At 35.6% G+C, this 22139-nt stretch overlaps 2 protein-coding genes across 4 annotated transcripts; one reads left to right on the top strand and one right to left on the bottom strand.

The window, feature by feature from the left end:
- The first annotated feature begins 395 nt into the window (after positions 1–395).
- LOC104893373 (hypothetical protein) lies at positions 396–5102 on the top strand. The gene is made up of 4 exons (XM_010679469.4): positions 396–556; positions 708–945; positions 1554–1579; positions 4763–5102. Exons 1-4 carry the CDS (start codon positions 503–505, stop codon positions 4928–4930), a joined length of 486 nt encoding a protein of 161 aa, XP_010677771.1. The 5' UTR covers positions 396–502; the 3' UTR covers positions 4931–5102.
- Positions 5103–6505: 1403 nt separating this feature from the next.
- On the bottom strand, positions 6506–12841 carry LOC104893374 (cationic amino acid transporter 2, vacuolar). Of its 3 annotated transcripts, none has more exons than XM_010679470.4 (14): positions 12320–12841; positions 11544–11745; positions 11320–11404; positions 10852–10992; positions 10637–10755; positions 10451–10547; positions 10173–10345; positions 10026–10092; positions 9721–9879; positions 8798–9044; positions 8398–8506; positions 7683–7795; positions 7240–7315; positions 6506–7086 (listed from the first exon to the last, which is right to left on the bottom strand). In XM_010679470.4, the coding sequence occupies exons 1-14, from the start codon at positions 12486–12488 to the stop codon at positions 6930–6932; spliced, it is 1914 nt and encodes a 637-aa protein (XP_010677772.1). In that variant the 5' UTR covers positions 12489–12841; the 3' UTR covers positions 6506–6929. The 3 variants fall into 3 exon arrangements, with proteins under 3 accessions (XP_010677772.1, XP_057251065.1, XP_010677773.1); XM_057395082.1 differs by having other exon boundaries at positions 11561–11745; positions 12320–12463; XM_010679471.4 differs by having other exon boundaries at positions 11561–11767; positions 12320–12447.
- Positions 12842–22139: the final 9298 nt, after the last annotated feature.

The raw sequence follows: 22139 nt of genomic DNA, 5'->3' as shown, positions 1-22139 counted from the left end.
AATTGTTCTCATTGGTTGAAGTTCAAAACTATCAACATGAAGGTATTGGAAGCTCGGATGCGGTCAATATGGATAGATCAAGAATATTCTTCTCCAAACTATTTCAAAATGATAGACGGTTCCATTAATAGTTGCTTGGGACAACAAATACAAGGAACTTGCGCCACAATATTCGATCTGGTTCATTGTAGTTTCATCGAAGACGAAATTGATCTGATCTTGTTTAATTGTATCCTGTTTTTCTTTATTTTTTCTTGTAGATGCCGTTTGGCCTTCAATTAATGAAATTTCTCTTTCAAAAAAAAAAAAAAAAGAGGGCAACCATTGAGAGCACACTCATAGGTGCGGCTGCCACACACAAGACCAGCTGTATAACATGGGCAAAGTCAATTTTTTTTTTTTGAGTGGAGGGCAAAGTCAAATTTAAAAACAAAGGAAAAATAGAGATGATTTCGTAACAGGTCAAAGGAATCAATTCAAGACTCTTGAATCCGAGTCTTCAATGGCGGAAGCAAAAGAAGCGTCGCAAACTTCAGAACTCCCTCCTCCTCCTCCTGTAAGTCTCTATCTTTTTGCAACTCAAATTCATCAAACCCTAACAATTTCCTAAAATTGTAGTATTACTGATTGTGCAGCATAATATCGAAACAAATTTCTAATTTTCGTTGTATTTTGCTTGTATGAAATCATATATTTCATTTAAATAGGTGCAATTCTTGGAAATAACCTGCAAAAGCTCAGGGATCGTACGGCGTTTTGCCCCAGGAACAAAGGCAGGTTTCGCCATGTCTTTGATCAATAATAAGTTGGATGTTGGTACCCCTCTTGCTTTGTACATTGAAGCTGTTAAATCTGGGGAGGAGCCCGTTAGTTTCGGACCGAGCTCGGTTCTTCTAAGTTATGGCAATGGTTGGAAATTGCAGACTGTTTTGGATTCTCAACAAGGTTTTACTTACTAGTTTGATGCTCTTATATTCACTTGTAATTTGTTGTCTTCCTAATGATGTTTTGGCTTAGGAAAATTTACCGTTAGCATTATCGATTCTAAATGAATACTTTACATTTGAGTTTGATGGTCAAAGCTCGCTAACTTTGATGATGTTGCAAGTCGCCATCCGTTTCAAAATATAAGGCACGCATGATATTTGAAGTCGAACTTTGACAGTTATTTACTCTCAATTCATTATTATGAAAATGATAAGAAAATAATATTGCTATAGTAATTTTTCAAGACAAATCGAATTGTATATTTTATATAATTTTTTTTTTCAATATTATAAGAGATTATTACTGTCAAAGCAAATTAGGTGCCTCATATTTTGAAACTGATGGAGTATATTCACAAGATTATCATTCATAGTTTTTACTGTGATAAAGTGGTAAAAACTAATTGTCAGATTTGTTAAGGCTTAACCATAAATTCAAATGTGGCCATTGTTTTCGAGAAGAGGCATTCATTTCTTTTTTTTATATATTTATTTTTCATTTTAATCTTCATATGGTGGTAATGTCTGCACTGAATCTTGTTACCTTTTCTTATTTTGTTGTTGTAGGTATCAAGAAACGAGAAGGTGCCCAGGTAATGGCAATGAACTGTATTTCAGATATAGTGGTTATGTGGTTTGCTGGGTTTTCTTCTAATTGTGGTTAATATTGTGCATATGTGCATCATGAAGCCGTCCATTTAGACTTTTTGAGACACTTGAACTTTAAGCACTAAGCAATTACCCTTGTATGGGCATTAGGACTGCTTGTTTTTGTTCGGTAGCTCTTTGTGACAATCCATGTTTTTGGTAAAGGTGGATTAATCCAAATAAAAGAAAGAAAGATTTTGCACAGTCTCCCAAAAAAAAAAAGATTTTGAATAGTCTCCAAATTTTATTTTCTTTTAGCACAGCTCGCATGGCTACTGTTTGGAGCTATCTGCTTTTATTTTTCAGGATGAGGTGCTTGGCTGTAGGCCGTAGCTTGTGTTTGAGCTATTCCTTCCTTTCTGCTTCTAGTGTAGCTCAGAGTGTTGCAAGGGTTCATTTTGATTATGTGAATGCTGAAAGTCAAAGTTTGAGGTAGTATGATTGTGTACGGTGCTCTGGGAAAACTGCCTGCAATTTTTTGTCAGAAAATTTTAGAGTTTAAGGCTGCAGTTATTGCAAAAGATTAGGTGTAAGTTCTGCTGTGATTTTCTGCAAGGTGACTTGGAGAGTTATAAGGCAGAGAAAGATGGAGGTTCTAATTTTCAATTGATGGAGCTCTAAGTTTGTAGATTGTTCCATATTCTTGGCAAAAAAAATAGAATGGGAGGTTGCTTTCCTCATGGGTTGATGGCAGGAAGATTTTATGATTTTATCCATCTCTCTCATATTCCTGTTAACCAACTTCCAGTAAAGTGATGCATGTATGTGTCTTGTATAGTTGTATAGGGAGCATCTGCATCCTCTCTTTGAAGAAATTGGACTAAGTTTAAGGGAGCATGCTTAGGAAAAATAATAATTGTTGTATATATGCTCTCCGAAACTGATAAGTGAGAGTGCGGAAACTGGGAAAAACTATTTAAATTCCTTGAAAGTTGAGTAGCCAAGTTCACCTGGACCGTGTTTCAAAAAATAAAACGATATCCACTCCATTTCCATCTCGCATATGCTAGTCAGAGACTCTGAGTCTAGAGAAATGAAGATGAGATAGGAAAAGGAAGAGGACAGCTAGAGCTCAAACTTTAAGAACAAAAGCCATTAATTTAGTTGAAATTTGAAAAAGAAACCCAACCCATCCCATGTTGATTTGCATCTGCCATTTACCCCATCTTTATCTTCTTCTGCACCTCTATAACCCCGTAATTTTGAATACATCACTCAAGTACACAAAACATCCAATGAAAATCCTAGTTTCCTCATAAGATTAAATTTGAGACAAATTTAACAACTCTTTTCAACTTTCATCATCGCATGTGCAAAGGGAAACCAGAAGCCCTTGTCAACGATTTTTTGGAAGTGATGCGGTGAATATCTTATATATATCAGCACTAGAAGAGAAAGAGTAAAACTAATTAGCTTTGTTCAACTGAAAGTCCATATTGTGATTCTTCATTAGGCTAGAAATGATAATGTTATGTTGTTCCTACTGGAGTCTGATTGATGTGATTCTACCATGTTGAAATTAGTACCGCATGCTGCTTTGTGAGTAAAATATGTGCTATGATTAGCTACTGCAAACACTTGTCAATTGTACACAAAAAGTACAGAAAAATAGCTTGCTGTCGAGCAGGTTGAAGCGCACACAAGGTACACCTCACTCCTTTCTGATTATACCCTCTCCTCTTTCTCACGGAAGAACACTCTCCAATTCTCCGTACCTTATGTATTTCTTTCTGTAAACAAAACCCATAACTGCTTTTTTCCTCTACTTGGCTGCTTATCATCATCGTCTGCTGCTCTAGCTACAGTGCCTCTTCATTTATGCTACATCGCTACACAGTCACATATATGAGCTGTGCAACGCCGCCATATGTATTTTCATCTATGTTGTCATCGTATGCTCTCCCAGCATCTGCACCGATAAACAATATATAGGTGGTCAAAATTTGACATGGAGTTTTGGTATTAAAATGCACCTTTTTAAAGGTTAAATTGAATGTTGTTTGAAGTTGCTCCCACCCTCCACTGAATATCTTCTCTTTTCAAATTTTGGGCTTTTGGCTGATGGAGGATGTTTTTGTGGTGGGTAACATAGTGGCTGTAAGCCTGTAACTGCAATGGTGGTCGAAGATAATGCCGATTGGTATAATGATGTATGTGGGAGTTATAATTATTTATGGGTTAGGATTTTGTCATTTTGACACTATGTAGATAGCTTGTAATAATACATGAAATATTGTAATTGTATGTAGATTTTGGTGGTTGTGGTGGTCAACTAGCAAGAAATAGGGAATGATGATAATTTTGGTAGCCAGATGCTAGTTTGTTTGGGAGGACGTACTACTAGTGGCTTGTTGGGTTAAAGCAAAATGGTTTTGTGGGCTGAAATCAATTGGTATTTGAAAATACTAGCAGGGTTGTAGTTTCGAAATAGAGTACGGTAAAGTTATAATATTATTTGTAACTTCAGTAATGGATATGAAGGGTTTGCACTAGTGGTGGTGGTCATGGTGCTTTAGTGAGGAGGTTGGTTCTAGTGGAGAGGTGGTGGTAGTTTGGCTGAGAATGGTGCCTTCGGTGAAGGTGGTAATGGATCCTATGAGGCCATAAGGGGGGCACCGATTGTTTTTGTGACAAGGATGATGATTTTTTTCTCTCTTCATTCGTGTTACCTTCCCATGCACATCTCCCTCTTAGTGATTCGTACTCCTCGATTGGTTTGAACTTTCACTTTATATATCTACATAAATGACCAAGTTTTAATTTGGATAATGGATTGTTTCTTATAATGGAATGTTGTATGGAGTATCAATCATTCAATCCGTATTTTTTTTATTTGGTAAGATAAATAACCTTTGGGCTGCCAACCCAGAGGTCCAAGAACTTGGAAGGAGGGTGAGTTGTAAGGGGAATTCTCCTCCAAGTGCCCCTCACTTGGTGGGATTCGAACCCCTGACCTTGAGGTGATGAGGTGGAATTCCTACCAAGTGAGCCAAGTTAAGCTTGGTCATTCAATCCGTATATGGCAGAGAATAGTTTTATTAGCCTTTTGGTAACGTATATGATTTTTTTCTGTCCTTTATGTTTACTCTGTCATTACAGTTGACTGTTCTAGTTCCTGACTTTTGCAGGCACCTAAGACTGAAGCAAAGAAGCGAGTTTCAGAGCCGGTATTCGATTTTCTGTATGTTGGAAAGATAGTTCTAGCCTTTCTTTTCATATTTTTGTTGGGTGGAATTTTCACTCTAGCCCTTGAGAATCTACCAAGCCTAATGCTGTTAATCAACTCATCTTTGTGATATGTGACCTTTGTGCAACGTAGCAAAGATAATTCTACTGGAGATATTGTTTTTCTAATTCAATGGTACATAAGATGTGTAAATACACGTGCAACTAGGTTACTTGTTTCTCTTGTAACTTGTAAGTAAATGCCACTTTGCTTTTTCTATTTCACAATTATTTTGCACTGTATCGAATTCAGACATTTCTTAAGGTGGAAAAAGAGTGTAGTCTACAACTTACTACAAAAGACCCAAAAATTTTGAGCAAAGCGAATGATAAATCTTAAGTCTTTGCCTCTTTCTTTGTTGAGGGAGGAAAAAGTGGGTAGCCTGTTTACTTGGTTTGGTTTATAGAGAATGGAAAAAAGTTAACCTAAGGCCTAAGGGGTTGCCTGGATTCTCTTAAATAATTAAGGGGGTAATTTTAATGAGATAAATTTTACAGGTGGATGATTATCAATCAAATAAAAAGTTATTCTATGTATCAATCTTTACATTTCAATTATCAAAAAAAAAAAATCAATCCTTACATCTCCTACTACTGGTGGGGCGTGACATCATTCCAATTTCAATTAGAAAAAGTCAAATAGTCTTTTTCGCAATCCAATATATATATATTATAACTAATAATCTAGTACAAGTAATTCCAAGCTTCTCGTAGATGTATAAGAAAAGTCAAAACAAACAAAAAAAACAACCTTTTCATAATTATCAAAGGGATAATATCTTCATTTGCTCAAGTTTGGCATTATTTCAGGGTTAATGAAATGAACAACAGAACATATAACAAAGAGAAGGAAGCTGGGTAATTGGTTCAAGGGTAAAAAGTTACGTTAGGGAGGATTAGGGTAAGTCGTCTCTTACCCCTGTTTTGATTTGTTATAAGAAAAATAAACAGTATTTTTACATACACAAACAATATTTATAATATACACAAACAACATTTGTTACACGAAAACTTGTGTTAGATATATCTAACTGTTAGAGATTTATAAAACCTCGAATATATTACCCCTTAACAATTTTATCTTCAATCCAGGCACTTTAAAAATGTCATACTTTTCTCTCCACTATATTTTCCTCCCCCATTACTGGCATTCTAGACATTTTCTAAATGGTGAATTTTTTTGAGGGTGAAAAACATCTCTCTTTTAGAACAAAGTATGTCAGTTGTCAGTCTTTCCCTATTACTTACCTTTCCTCTTTCTGTCTTACCATCCACCCTCTCTCCTCCATTTGATCTTTTCTTTTCTCTGCAACTTTTTTTTTTTTTTTTTGACAACGTCTGCAACTATTTTAAGGCAAGTGTAATGTATACTTGTATTTTGTCCTTGTGAAAACTTTTTCATGTAAACATATTATCAATTAAATTGTCGTATGTCAAAGTCAAACCAAACAAATATTAATGATCATGTTTGCTGATGTTGCTTATGACCTCAATTGCTCATTCATAGCCACATTTTCTTACATAGTTGTAAATAAAATAAGGAAACTTGATACGCATCATCTTTTTGGGGTGTAAGGAACCACAAAAGGTAGTTGACATCTGAAATTGAAGTCAAACGAACGTACATAATTGAAAAGTATGGTGAGTTCACAAAAATTGTCCATATCAAGGAACTCTTTGACATAAATTATATTGTAACATGTATTTACAAGTTGTAGGCTTCTATAGCAATTTGATACATGTATACACAATTTAAATCGACACTATTGTATTGAAATCATCATGAACGATCCTATGTAACAAGTCTTTTAAACCAAATAGTATTTGATGTAGTAGGTTAGGGTTTCATCTTGTGACTTTAGGATCACAAAGGATTTCCCTTATCCTTTCCCCCACTCTCCTGGCTACCTGCAAAGCTGAGTTGGTTTTTATTTACTTGCGAGAGCATCAACTCGAGTAGGGTCCTTCTTACCATAAAAAGAATATGTAACGACTCTGGCAAATGGCACAAAGTAGCTAGTGTACATCTGAAAATTTGAAGTCAAACCAGAAACCTGCTGATTGTAGGAGCTATGCCAAAATGTCCTGGGAGCTGTTGGAGATCTCATCGACATGAGCTATTGGCACGTACACTACATTCCTCAGGGAGCTGTGTCTCCGTCCATATACCAAGTAAACAAGCATTCCCATCACTAGCCACACTGAAACTCGTATCCAGGTTGCGTATCTGTACAATCAATAGATCTAATTGCAATCATGCTTACGCATATGCTTCATTACTCAAAAATCAAGTGGCAACTTTAACACGCTATAATTAATCTTGAAGGCTTAATTTGGCATATCACTCAAAATCTAAGAGGATGAGAAATGTAGAATTTACCCCAAGTTTATCAGCAAGTAGACATTGATCAGAATGCAGGTAATGGGCAGTAGAGGAACCAATGGGCAGATAAAACCTGCACGAAAAATTAAAATTATTGCAGGGGAAGAACATTCCCTTTTAATTCTCCGACATACGCTGAAGTATTTTATATGGATAGAAGTTTTAGGTGTTCTCAGAAGAGCTTCTAATCAGAATAAAATTATAAAACCCTCCCTGATCTCAGTATTAGCCTCTATTTTGAGTTTTCTGTGTGCTTGAAAGTGTCAAAATATGAAGTTAGTAACCATGTTCTGTTATATCCATTTTAACCTCGTACTTTACTTACTAACTACACAAAAATCCCTTCCATTTTCTGTCTCAGAGTAAGATAACATTTTCCGTCTCAGAGCAAGATAACATCTTCTGCAATGGATTTATTTTACCATTCAAGATGAACATACCTCCAGTATGGCCAAAGCTGTGTCTTGCATCATCTTGATCAATGCAAGTGAGCACTGTTAGCCCAGATAGAACAAGACCACCCCCCACTCCGCACAATGTGTATCGAAACATACTGGTGAAAGAACCAAGTTAGAATAGCATGATTGATGACAAAAAAATCAAAAATTTCATATCTAAATAAATCTCTCAACATGTATCTTTCCACTAAGAGATACTTTTTCTTTTTCTTTTTCCCCCCTTGTTCTTTTCCCTCTATGTACACTGTAGGTATATTGGTAATTTTTCGTTGTACTCCAGAGGATTACTCCTGAGGATTTTGCATAGAGTATAAAACCCTCAAGTTTTTTTTACATGTTCATGACCTTTCTTGGTGAGAGATGTTAGGATTTTTGTAGATATACATCTACCATACTGTCCTTTAATTATCTACTTACCTAATTAATTATGCCATAGTATGTGACTTAGTACAACTTAGCCAATGCCTATTATGAAGAAATAGTGTGTTCTCCAGCTTCTCCGTATTTTGATTCTTAATCGAGTTTATTCATTATATGTCTGGGTGTACGATGCAAATTGTATTTCTTAGGTAGATTGAGAAAGGCAATCTCAACCATACGGTGGACATATTTCTGGTTATCTTTTCAGTAAACTCCGGTAATGTGATTATTTTTTGTTTCCTTTTAACTAAAGGAAGCAGAAATCTTTTCCACGCACCTGGAAAGACCTATGTAAGAAGCGGCCGATGTGAGGACCAAAACTCCAACACAAGTAAGCATGATACTCCTACCAGCAATTTTCCTTCTCTTTTCATCACTTAGTGTATCTGTCAAATTCACAAAATTAGACCAATTGTTTCTGATGCAACTTATGATGAAATGACAACACGAAAAAACTGTTTTAGGTGCTCCTTGTCATACGATGGAAAACCCTGATTGTACCAGAAAGAATTGCCTCGGAGGATCATTGTCAGAAATTACTAAGCCAATCTCAAATTTCTTAACATTGAAACCCACCAAGCGCATATAAACATGGAATGGAAGTTCAATTTGCCAAATCTATGCAATCAAGTATGAAGCTACCAGATAGATGAAAGTGCTATGTCACATGGACTTACAACTGCCTTCAGCTACTTGCTTTAAAAGCACAGGAAAATCGACTTCCACAGCTACTTTATCAAGCAAAGGTTTGGCAATATCTTGACAAGTGCCAAAATCCTGCGTAATGCCATTGTATCGTGATGTAACTGCATCTATAGAATCCTGAAGTGATGATTGAAGTGGCACCTCGTCCGGTGGCACATATCTTATTATTAGAAGAGAAATAGCCACCATAGTGAACGCCAGTAGTGTACCAACACTGACCTGCACCACAAACGTGACTATTTAGTTTGCCTACATCTCTGCGGACTGGGGTAAGGCTGAATCCATCGAACATTTTACACTGTGACTCCTAGGACTACAACTGATCAATTGGAGTCGTCTGTCATACCATGTGCCTTAACAACTAATGTAGCCAAATCGATTACATGTTATCATTGAGTGCACAGACAAAACAAATAGAGACTCTACAATTCACAATGTTTTGGCCACTGTTGATGAAAAACTCAAAATTTTGAAATGAGAGCCGGCAATTCAGGTAATAGGTTAGGCATTGGGTTTGGTTTTGGTTCGATTTTGGGTTATCCTAATATAAAAAGATTATTGAGAAACGGGTCGAATTCGAGTTGTTTGGTTTTGGTTCAGATCGTGTTTGAGTTTCTCTTCGTAAATTTAGGTTGGCTCAATATTTGCTGATTCTATATGAATTAAATTGCCAAAAGTATTACCATCATGTTGTTCGTAATTAATTTACCTTGGTCTATGATAATGTAAACTAGAAAAGTTAACTCTAGACTTTATTGGACAATGGCATGCTAATTCAAGAATAGCTTAGTAATGCGTTGCAAAAGAAGAAATCAAGAAATTTAGATTGTAGTAGACCATTATCCCCAAAAATCCTATGAAATACGTCAAATTTATATGATTTTGAAAAACTTACCATCCCTGCCAATTGTGAAACATCCATAAAGAATGCCAGCAGTGCAGCAACAATTCCAGCAATCACAGTGCTCTTCACGGGAACCTGAGTTTTTTTGCTGACATCTGAGAAAAAGGATGGCAGCAAACCATCTCTAGCCATTGCCATGAGAATTCGTGGCTGAAACAATACACTCTTATTAGAAACATCTATGATATCAATGATAGTTATATTATCTACACAAGGTCTTATAACACATTGCAAAAGATGGAATCTGCGCAATTCTTCATTCTCCATGTAAAAGAAAACCAAAGGCAGTGACTTGCCTGAGGAAGAAGTGAACCCATCAATGTTGAGCAGAGAGATGTAACTGCTCCAGCAGTAATAATATATCTGCAAATGACAGAAATTGTCTCTTATAAATTCATCCAATGTCACATGAGAGTATATTAGACACATCGAGTACAACTCACGCTGCCCAATGCATTCCATGACTTGAAAATGCAGAAGATATAGGTGTATCAGGATCCATAGCATAATAGGGTACCAGACCAATGACAACTACAGAAACCAGCATATATAATGCACAACATATAGAAAGTGCAGCAGCTATTCCTAGTGGCAAATCCCTTTGTGGATGTTTCACCTGCCATGGAAAGAGAGGCCATAATAGTTAGTGTTCATGTTTTTCAAGCAAGAAAGCCGTTACAGAACCTTTTTCAGTACACAGAACTAGCAGGCAATATACTACCTCCTCGGCGGTGCTTGCCACTGAATCAAACCCAATGTATGCAACAAAGACTGTTGCAGAGCCAGCAAGCATTCCATCCACTCCAAACGGGAAGTACCTAAAATAAGAGGAAAAAAGGTATAGATGGTCAATGTTATTGACCTACAATGGGTGAACTAAGAGATTTCGATATGCTAGGATAATTACCCTAAAGAAAGCTCATATCCAGGCCATCCATTTTGGAACCCGAGGTATGCACCAGCAATTATAACAAAAAACATGGCACATACATTCGCTGATGTGACAATGCCTTGTGCAAATGTACTCTGCAAAATTGTAATCATGCTTAGCATATATTAGCTTTTACATTCACTCAGATACTAAGTATAGGGCATACAGAAGTGAAGCATAGAACTTTATACCTCCTTGATGCCAACACACAATAGCCCAGTGACAACAAACACGAGTATTGCAGCACAAGGGTCAACTGTGATGTCAAGAAAAGGAATATATTGACGAGCAAGGAAGGCAGGCAGGCTGTTCTCACCACCAAAGAGCAATGCCTAGGCATAAAAGATGCAAAGCGAGGGGTCAGCTCCATGAAATTTCACCAGTAAGCTATCATATGCAACAAATTTGACAGAGCTCGAACAAAGTTTGCTCTGCTGTTAATCCAATATGATGCAACTTAGAAAACAACCACTATAAAAGTAACAGAAGTGACTTATCAAGTAAAATAAGTAACAGAAGTGCCTGTCAGGAACAACCATGAAGAGGATGCATATTACAGCTCTAGTATAGGTATATTGAAGCAAAGTACTGTTCAACTGGGCCCTGGCTGATGTAACACTAGAACGAAGACATCATAGAAGAATGGAAATGGAACACACCAGATTTGGCGAGATACCACGAGCAACTGCAGCACCACCAACAGTATATTCCAGAATCAAAGCCCAACCAATTATCCAGGCAACACTGTCAGTTACAACAAAAGCCAACTTCAGCACATAAACCTTAATTATGCAAAACCCTGTAATCCCTGCTTAAGCAGCTCTTGAAGCATCTAGCTTCGAGAACCGAAACACAATATTTAGAAGAGTAAAATAGTTATCACCTTTCTCCAATACATACATACGAGTAATGATAAGCACTTCCAGCAGAAGGTAATCGACTGGCAAGCTCTGCATAACAGAAGGCTGAAAGGCCTGCTGCAATACCAGCTATGAGGAAAGATAGAGCAAGTGCTGGTCCAGAGTGTTCTCTTGCTACTGTTCCAATAAGTATATATACACCAGCTCCGATAGTTGAACCAACGCCTATAGCATATAAAACCAACAGCTGCAAAGGTCAGCACTATTAAATGTAAACTCAAACCGTCAAACTTAGATGTATCATGTATATTACACCAAGGATGTGAACTTCAGAATTGCTCATTCATGAAAACTTCTACAGAATTTGCCATCTTCTTTGTAAAAGTCCAAGATGCTAATACAATAATACAGCCTTTGAACATATATTAACACAGCACCACGTACAACAACACCCACTCTAGTAAATACTAGCACCATTTACGGTTAGCTGCAAAGCTTTGACTTTTACATTGTTCATAATTTTTGTATCTCGATATATTGACATTTGAATAAAATATTAACAAATATTAGTATCTCGATGTTCTCTTTCACTAATCAATATATATATAACGGAAGGGAGGAAAAAATTTATAAACATAATCAGCCGGCCCATGCGAGAACAGAGAAAATTTATCTTACCACGAGTTCAAAAGGAGGAAAAAAAACATAATCATTAAATACCGTGAAAAAGTAAACGAAGCATACTATACAATATATACTATACAGGGACAGAGGGATTAAAAAGATAAGAAAATCCTACCAATAGCAACAAGGTGAGGAACAGTCAAAGCTTTAGCTAATTGATGACCATCTGAAAGTTTGCTATATTTTGAATCCACCCTTTTTCTCCTCACAAAGCTTCTCAATCCAACATAATTGCTACAATTACTCCCAATCATCTTTCCTGATTCACCTGCACTAAAACCCATCTGATTTTCTCTCCTTTTGTTCCCCCCCAAAACTAAAAAACTTAACCTATCGAAGTTATGTTCAAAAACCTCGTCACAAGAATTTTTGTCTTCAAAATTGGGTCTTTCTAAGAAAACACCATTAAAATGAAATGATATCCAATAATCTTTCAAACAGTAAACTCAGAAAATTTTAGATAACTTTGAATATTGCATGAGAATATATAATTGGGTAGCGTAGAGAGGAGGAGTTAGAACTTAGGAGACGAAAGGGGAGTAGTGACGTGGGCAGTGAGAAGTTCTCCCACAAAGAGAAGAACTTGCAACTTCACAGAACTATATGCTGTATTAGTTCCTGATACCTCAATGATTGTGATTATTATTATTATATGAGAGTCAAAGGGTTTTATAACAAGTACAATCCGACTTGCGTGAACTCGATTCACACTAAAGATATTGTGTATCAGGTTCAGGCACACGACTTACTACAAACTACTCAATTTTCTCATTTTAATAATACAAAAACAATTGTTCAAAACAAACACACACTCTATCATGTCAAAACATACTATATCATGTTCATATACACTATACCATGTTTATATACACTATATCATACAATACTATTATGCAAAACAAACCACAGCAAAACACTATATTGTTCCAAAATACACTATATCATGTCAAAACATTATATCATGTTTATATACATTATATCATGTAACACTATTATTTCAAAACACATTATATCATTTCAAAATACACTATACTACGTCAATATACACTATATCATACAAAAATACATGCTAGAAAACTCAGCAGAACACTATTATGTCAAAATACACTATATCATTTCAAAATAATTATATTATTTCAAAATTGAACAAAAATGAACGAAAAAACTAAAAGACGTAGTACGAACTTGAACAGAGAGAAAATAAAGTAGTTAATTTACGAGAGAAAATGAAGAAGTTAATTTATGAGAGAAAAATGAAGAAGTTAATTTATGAAAGAGAAAATGCAAAAGTTATAAGAGAACGAAGTTAGAAGAAGTTATCAAAGGATAGAAAAGGATAAAAGTTATCAAATGAGAGAAGAAAGAGCGGAAAATTAAACGCGGCAAAAACTGAAAATTGTAATTATTACAATTTATGTGAAATGAATCGGGTATATACTAAGTTAGTTTTATAATAAGCAAAAGGGAGAAAAAAAATGAAGTATTCAAAGTTTTTCATATTAAGAAATATCTTGATTGAAATGGCTGCATTTATTCCACTAAATATCTTGATTGAAATGGCTGCGTTTATTCCACTAAATATCTTGATTGAAAGGAGGATTAGGCCTGTAAGACAAAGATTCCATCTTCTAGTAGTTGGTTTGAGAGTGTGTGTAGAGACTAGAGATGACGCGGTGGGGCTACGCTATCCTCACCGATTTATAAGGTCCAGACTTTTTCTAGGGATTTCTTGGTAAGAAGGAGGATCTTATTTGATGAGCATTTTACTCAAGTCAGTCCGTTCAACTACATAGATCAATACTTGAGAGTAGGGCATATAAAGAAATTCCTACTCCCAAATACAAGTAGGTAGTGGGGTTCGAACTTGTGACTTCAAGTCACAAGGTGAGTTCCTCACCACCTCCCCCAAGCAAGTTTGATTAGGTCCAGACTACTTACGAAGCGTTTGGTTCATATGATTATGATATAAGGTATGGGTTTAAATGAGCAAAACACATACCTAGTGTTTGTTTAATAATTTGATAGATTTAAAACGCATACCTCAAACCCATAAGTTATGGGTTCTAGAAATCCAATGGGAGGAGGGGGTGACCAGGTGGGTATGACGCATACCAATACCTCTAAGGATTAAATAGAAGAAAAAATTTCATTCCCAAATAAAACCAAACACGTGGTATCAGGTATCAAGTTCCAACCCTTTAAAAAAAAGGTATCAAGTTCTAAACCTATACCACATTGGTTTCATTCGTGATTCCAAACTCATACCACTATATGAACCAAATCGCCTTATTAGGTTCCGATGATTCCCCTAATTATTAATATTTGAGTTAGTCTTGCATGGATCTCATCCATAATAATATTATAGCGTATCAAAACCAATTATTTAGTATATTGACCTTTTTTTCAATATAGTAACCTTTCAAAATCTTAAGTTACACTATACAGTTACTATCTACTACCATAGTAATCGTTTTTTTTTTTAAATATAGTTACTCTTTCTTACAGTAGTTTATCATAATAAAATTTTCACTTTGGGACATAGTAACACTTTTTTTTTTCACATAGTCAAACTTTATAATTTATATTTACTCATATTTATATTTATTTTTTCTATAGTAATTTTCTTTTTTTCATAAATCGCATGAATTAGCATTAGGTTCACACTCATTTAGTGTAGACCAGGTCCATATAAGTTTTTACTTAATATTTTTATGTCAAAAAGAGTAACATCTAATGTTGTATAATTTATTGGTTAAAACTTTATACTCGTAACTTGATAGGGTTTTTAGCAACATTATAGACTTTGTATTAATTTATTTTGAAATAAAAAAAGGTTATCTTAACATTTAATAAAAGCAAATTAACACAATACAATAAAAAAATTACCATAAAGCGATACAGCGGAAAAAAAAGATATTTCATCAAGGCGTTATATGATTAGCAAGCAATTTGGCAGGAGGAGAAAAAAGAGATGGATACCATCATCGCAAATTATTTTTCGAATTTATTTGCTACAAAGAACTCGTGTGGTATGGGTGAGACGCTAGAGGGGATTGAAGAGTTGGTGTCGGAGGAGGAGATGAATGCTACACCTGACTTAGAGCCAACGGGAGAAGAAATTCGAGAAGCTTTTTTTTAGATGCATCCTAATAAAACACCTGGACCTGACGAAATGCATACTCTATTTTTTCAAAAGTTTGGAGCACGGTTGGGAGTGATTTAATCCAGTTCTTTCGAGCTTGATGGCGTGGTGAGATTGACTTATCTGAGGTAATACCACTTGTATCGTTTTGATTCCGAAAAATAATGATCCTAAGAGAATGACGGAGTTTCGGCCTATAAGTTTGTGCAACATTTTGTACAAAATCATTTTTAAAACTCTTAGCTTGGAAACAAATTGAAACCTATGTTGGGGTCTATTATTTCTGGAAATCAGAGTGATTTTGTGCCTAAACGTCTTGTTACAGACAATGTACTGATAGCTTTCGAGATTTCATGCTACGAAAAGAAGGGGTGAGGGGAAGGATGGAATTGTGGCGTTAAAGTTGGATATGAGTAAGGCGTATGATAAAGTAGAATGAAGTTTCTTAGAAATAGTGATGCTTAAGATGGGTTTTAGCTTCATAATTGGATACAACATATTATAATGCATTGTATTTCGAGTGTGATGTTCTCTTTTAAGTATAACGGCTGGACTTCAGGTTCTCTATCTCCATCTCGGGGTCTCAGACAAGGGGAACCGATATCGCCATGTTTATTTCTCATTTGTGCAGATGCCTTCTCCCGATTAATTTCAAATGCGGCAAGTGAGAATACAATCCATGGGGTGCATGTGTGTAAGGAAGCTCCAAGAGTTTCCCATCTTTTCTTCGCTGATGACGATATATTATTTGTTAGAGCTAATCTGGATGAATGTTCTAAAGTGGATGATATAATCAAAACGTATGAAAGAGCGTCTGTTCAGAAAGTTAATCTATGTAAGATAGAGGTAGCTTTTAGCAAATGTATGGATTCGACAAGGATGATATCAATTGTGGAGACTTTGGGGGTTAGGGAAGTTGAGAAACATGAGAAATATCTTGGCCATGCCTACTATCATTAGGAGATCTAAGAAGATGGTGCTCACGTGTCTGAAAGAGAGAATATGCAAGAAAATGCAAGGTTGGAAGGAGAAGCTCCTGTCTCGCCCTCGTAAGGAAATTCTTATTAAGGCTATTGCACAGGCAATTCCCACTTATATGATGAGTATTTTTAAAATTCTAGATGGACTTATTGATGAAATTCACTCTGTTTTAGCGAAGTTTTGGTGGAGGTCTACTGCTTCTTCAAGGAAAATTCATTGGCACAGTTGAGAGTCTCTATGTCTTCCAAAAACAATTCATGGAATGGGCTTTCGGGATTTCAAATGTTTCAACCAAGCCTTGCTAGCTAAACAAGGGGGGCGACTGAACATGGATAATTCTACTATATTACATGAGGTGTGACTGTGATAAGAGGTTTTTAGTGTGTCGTTAAGGCCCCAAAAATCGCTTTTCAAACAATATTTATAAAACCTAACAAGCAATTACTAAGAAAATAGTAAGGGAAAGTCGAGGGTCGATCCACAGGGAAAATTGTATCAATTCAAGTCTATCAAGTCTAGACTACCTAATTGAAGGGTTTTTGGGGGTTTGAAAAGATTTGGGAACAACTATGACTAGCTAAAAACTAGAACTAGCAAATAACACGAGTTAAATTATCAAATAGGAACACACTAGAATTCAGGTTATCAGTATGAATAAGAACGGACAATGATTGTTAATGCGATTGTGAAGCAATGGAGACGATTATACAAGGTTTAGTTTTCCTCTAAAATACTCGAGTCCTCTCTCGAATGGTCCTCAAGAGTAATCATTTAATCAATTAATTAAATCCTCTCTCGAATGGTCTTTAGTTAATTGATTAAGAGATTCAATAAATTCGGAAAACCCCTAGTGAAGGATCCCCTTAATTTCTACCCAATATCTTGGCCTAGAAATCAAGTTGAGTCTTGGGGATGATAAAAGAGTTCAAAATACGATTTAAGAACATTTGAATCCAAAATACCAGAGCATAGATGTGATCAATATCTATCCTAAGGTCTCAAAACACCAAGATCAATGCATAAACTTCAATAAAATGTCACAATCACATCAACAAACATTTAAAATCCTAATCCATACTTTCACCCTAATCCTAGATAATAAACTACTCGCTGATCATGGATTCTAAGCAATTAAACATAAAATTTATGACTAATCTAAGGCTAAACATGATTAAAAGATAATTAAACTAATAGAAATAACAATTATGAGACTATAAGAATGAAGAACTAAAAATAAGCAAGAACAAGAACAACCACGCACAGAATGAAATAAAAATTGAAACTTCAAATTAAATTGAATGAAAAGTACCTTGAAAGTTCTCGGAATCACAAACTATGATTAATAAGTCTCAAATCTCAATAAAACTAAAGTGTTTATCTCCCTAGTGTGAACCTTAATAATACTCTCTAAAAACTAAAATAATAAAGCATAAACTCAAACTAAAAACAATACTCCCGTTTTTAAGCAGCTTCGAGTTTTTTTTTTCTTTTGCAGATCGAATGGTGCGGGCGCATCAGAACCTTCTGATCTGGTCGGACAGTTCAACTTAAAACAAGCATAACTTCTTCGTTTCATATCCAAATCAAGCTTATGACCAGTCGTTGGAAAGATATCGAAACGAGCTTTCACTTCCAACTAGAATTATCTTCATCCGATTTTTGGTTTGAAACTTGTGTCCATTTGAAGTTCCTCATACAAGATTTTAAGGCACCATATGCTCCTTTATGCGAGTGGACATGGCGCATGGTGCAAGCACACCATTTTTAACGCGTGCTCTATTTTTGTTACTTCATTTTGCAAACTCTATAACTCATATTCATCTTAGGTAGTTCCACCTATATTAAGAATATAAAACAGGGTGAAAGCAAATGCACTAGAAATTCGGTCAAAAATGACTGGAAATCTAGCAAAATATCACTATGACCAAGAATGATCAAGTGAATGAAATAGAAGGGGAAATGGAGAAGAAAGATGGAAGAAACGGGAGAAGGAGGGTCAAAATCAGCTAAAAAAAGTCCATAAAATGCGTTAAAAACGCACTTATCAAGGTGTTAAAAGCTCGTTATGCAAAAAATCGGGGTTTCTTGAGGCTTTGCGGGGTTTTAACCCGAGTTATAGTTGTAGGAGCATATGGAGAGCTAAATCTTTGCTAATGGAGGGATTATAATGGCGTGTGGGAAATGGAACATCAATTAGAGTATGGGAAGATGCATGGCTGCCGTGGGAGGGTGCTCATCTTGTACCTTCTCCTCTCCCATATAGTAATCTTGATCTTCGAGTTAACGAGCCGTTGGATGATGAGATGAATGCTCTTCCAAATAGTATTGGAATGTGGATGTTGTGAATGAGACTTTTGGAGTGGAGGAACGACAAATGGTGCTCGATATCCCTTTACCTTCTAGTTGGCATTGTGATTCAAAATATTGGTGGCCGACCTTGGATGGCAATTATACAGTACGCTCTGAGTATTGGTTAGGAAGATTGGGCCATGCGCTAACTTGGGATCTATAGTTTGGGCAAAGAGAACGGGATCTATGGCAAACTGTGTGAAATGTTGAATGTCCTCCTAAGTTGTGACATTTCATTTGGAAAGCATGCAAAAGTAGCTTGGGTGTGACGGACCTGCTGCACAAACGTCATATTCGAGATAATAGTACATGTCCGGTGTGTGGGAGCAATAAAGAGATAATAATTCACTCATTGTTTGATTGTAAGTTTGCCTAAGAAATATGGGTGCACAGTAAGTTCATGGGCTTATTGATGGACGCTCCACACTCGTTCTTTGCTGAGTGTTTTATGTGGATTACTGGCCACATTGAAAAAGCGGAGATAGATGAATTTGGGTCACTCGCATAGGATGCCTGGTTCTGCAGGAACAGAGTGGTGTTTGAAGGCGTGGTTGAGATGAATGCTATCACCATCGCTGCTGGTTTTGTGAAGTTCAAAGTGGACCATGTGAAGTATAATGATAAGGTTGGTATGCATACTTCTCCTTCCAGACTTGCTGGTTTATCCTCATGGAAACCACCACCTCCCTCCTTTGTTAAAGTCAATGTTGATGCACATATAACTCAAGGTAATGGTGTGAGTTTGGACCTGGTAATTTGTTATGAGCACAGAAGTATCAAAGTTGGTGGTGTACGGAGATTGGCTGCTATATGGGCTCCGAAGATGGCCGAAGTGGAAGCTGCAAGGTTTGGTGTTGGAGTGGCTTGAAGGTCGGGTTTGATTGTGTGATGTTGGAATGGGATGCTATGAATGTTGTACGTATTATCCGTGAATAAACACAAGGGACAACTCCTATTTTTCTCTTGTTTTATGATGTTGCTGAACTTAGTTCATTTTTTCAATGTTTGAATGTGTGCATGTTAAGAGAGGTGGAAACACAATTGTTCATTCTGTAGTTAGATGGGAAGCTGTTGTTGATTCTTAAACTATTTGTACGACTTTGTTTCCCAAAACCTTCAAACTTCAGCGGAATTAGACTTAACATATTTTTCCGGCTCAGTTTTCCCCTAAAAAAAAAGCTTTTGTAATGGAAGGTTTAACATTTAAGAGGGACTGAAACTTTGAATGAGCAGTTCATCTCAATTTGAAGCCTTAGTAAGCATGAGTCGAACACCTCTTAGCTCATCATCGACTATTTTTTTTAAGATGGTAAGATGAAAAACCCTACTGAACTAGCACCTCGCACATGTATAACTAATCAGGTTTGTAGGCCAGACTCCTTGGAGGGAGGGGGATGGTAAGGGAGACCTCACCCCAAAGAGCCCCTAGTGGGATTTGATCGCATGATTTTGAAGTCATGAGGTCAAACCTTTACCAATATGCCAAACCTTGCTTGGTCGTCATCTACTAGCTTGATTAGCAGTCTAAGGTACAATTATGGGTAATGATGATTACATTGCATGATGGTCAATGTATTTATATCTAGCGATTTTTCGATGAAACTTTAATTTCAAATCAAGAAACCATTTTGCATACTTTTTTAATGATTACAAATTTAAGACAAAGGGATAAATATAATATATGAGATTGGCAACCAAAATTAAAAAAGATAAAACTGTAACCACGGAATAGAAACAAACTAGTTATTAGGCCCGGGCTACGTTACGGGTAAGAAAAAAATTTCATTTATTAATATAATACTTTATGATAATAACACTAAATACAACTTAACCTAGTGGTTAAAACTTTAGTATATGTACTTGAGGTCTTGGGATCAAACCTATACAATGCAATTTCTTAATTTTTTATTGTACATGGATTACATGAACTAAAACTCCATAGGGAGAGCGTCACGTGGCACAGTTTCTTGTTTTCACACGCCTTTTAATATATTTTTATAGATGTAAATGAAAAGTCTAACCATGAAAATAGACAAGTAAATGTAACATTAACCATGTCAATATGAGGAGTCTTTTCAATTCATAATAACATAACCTTCTCAAAACCAATATAAATTTCACCAACTCGTGTATAATAATATTAACAAAGTTATATCTCCTATGACAATATGCCATGACAAAAGAGTGATATATTATAAAGAGATTAGTTACAATTTTGAGAATGTAATACTCCCTTTCTTCTATGTTAATCATGATAGGAGTTTGAGATTGATTCAAGTTAATACTAATATATTAAAAGGCGTGCGTAAACGAGGAGTGGTGCCACGTGTAGCTCTTCCTAGGGAGTTTTAGTTCATGTAATCTATGTACAATTAAAAAAATTAGAAATTGCATAGTATAGGTTTTGATCCCATGACCTCATGGTTCATGTACTAAAGTTTTAACCACTAGACCAAATTGTATTTAGTGGTATCATATCAAAGTACAATATTAATAAATGGAAATTTTTCTTACCCGGGACATAGCGCGGGCCTAATAACTAGTTATACATTATTATTCGTTAGTGAACACTTAGGATAATTAATTAGATATCAACAATATATTGTCTTAAAGTGGGATAGATTGGAGCCTCTTCGGAGACATCTGATAAAAAAAAAAAGTGGAATAGATTGGAGTGAAATAATAATGAAACATCGTCAAAATGGGTGAAAAAGAAAGCGTACCTATTTTAAAGGAATGAATTAAAACATAAAGTGTATCCCCTCAAAAAAAAAAAAAAAAAAAAAAAAAAAAACACATAAAGTGTAAGCAAATAAAAAGAATTTACTTGCGATTAAAAAAATGCTAAGAATATAGCAACTAAAACATAAAGTATGCCCCTTCCCCTTGAAGTTTATCCCACGTTTTGTTTTCATTTTCTCCATGAATTTCTTTCTACTTTTACGTCAATTTGATTGCCAGTAAATTATACACATATAGTAAGTAATACTCCCTCCGTTTCCTAAAGATTTTCCCTCTTTTCATTTAAGGGTGTTTCCAAAAGATCTTCTCTCTTTTGCTTTATTCCTTATTTGGCAAAACAAATTTCCCTATTTACTCTCTCATGTCACTATCATATGGTCCACCATTACATTATTAATTCAATTTTACTTCTTTTTTCTCTCCTACTTTAACCCCTTTTTATTTGTTTATTTATCTTAACCCCTTTCTCTCTCCTACTTTACTCACACCATGCCCCACACAACTTGATTTTCCTTGGTATATATATGTAGGAATCAAAAAGTGGGAAGATCTTTAGGAAACGGAGGGAGTACTTCCCTTTTTTTGTTATACCCAAAGACATTGACACATTTAACGGCACACAACTTTGAAAATTAATATCTCAAACTATACATAAAAAAAAATATAAAAGTTGATATTATGAAACCATATATGATATGACAAGACGAATCTAACAAGATTA

Source organism: Beta vulgaris, chromosome 5 (assembly GCF_026745355.1).
Source record: "Beta vulgaris subsp. vulgaris cultivar EL10 chromosome 5, EL10.2, whole genome shotgun sequence".
NCBI classification, from domain to species: Eukaryota; Viridiplantae; Streptophyta; class Magnoliopsida; order Caryophyllales; family Amaranthaceae; genus Beta; species Beta vulgaris.
The sequence above is the reverse complement of the archived record's forward strand: the minus strand, read 5'-3'. Positions and strand labels throughout refer to the sequence as shown.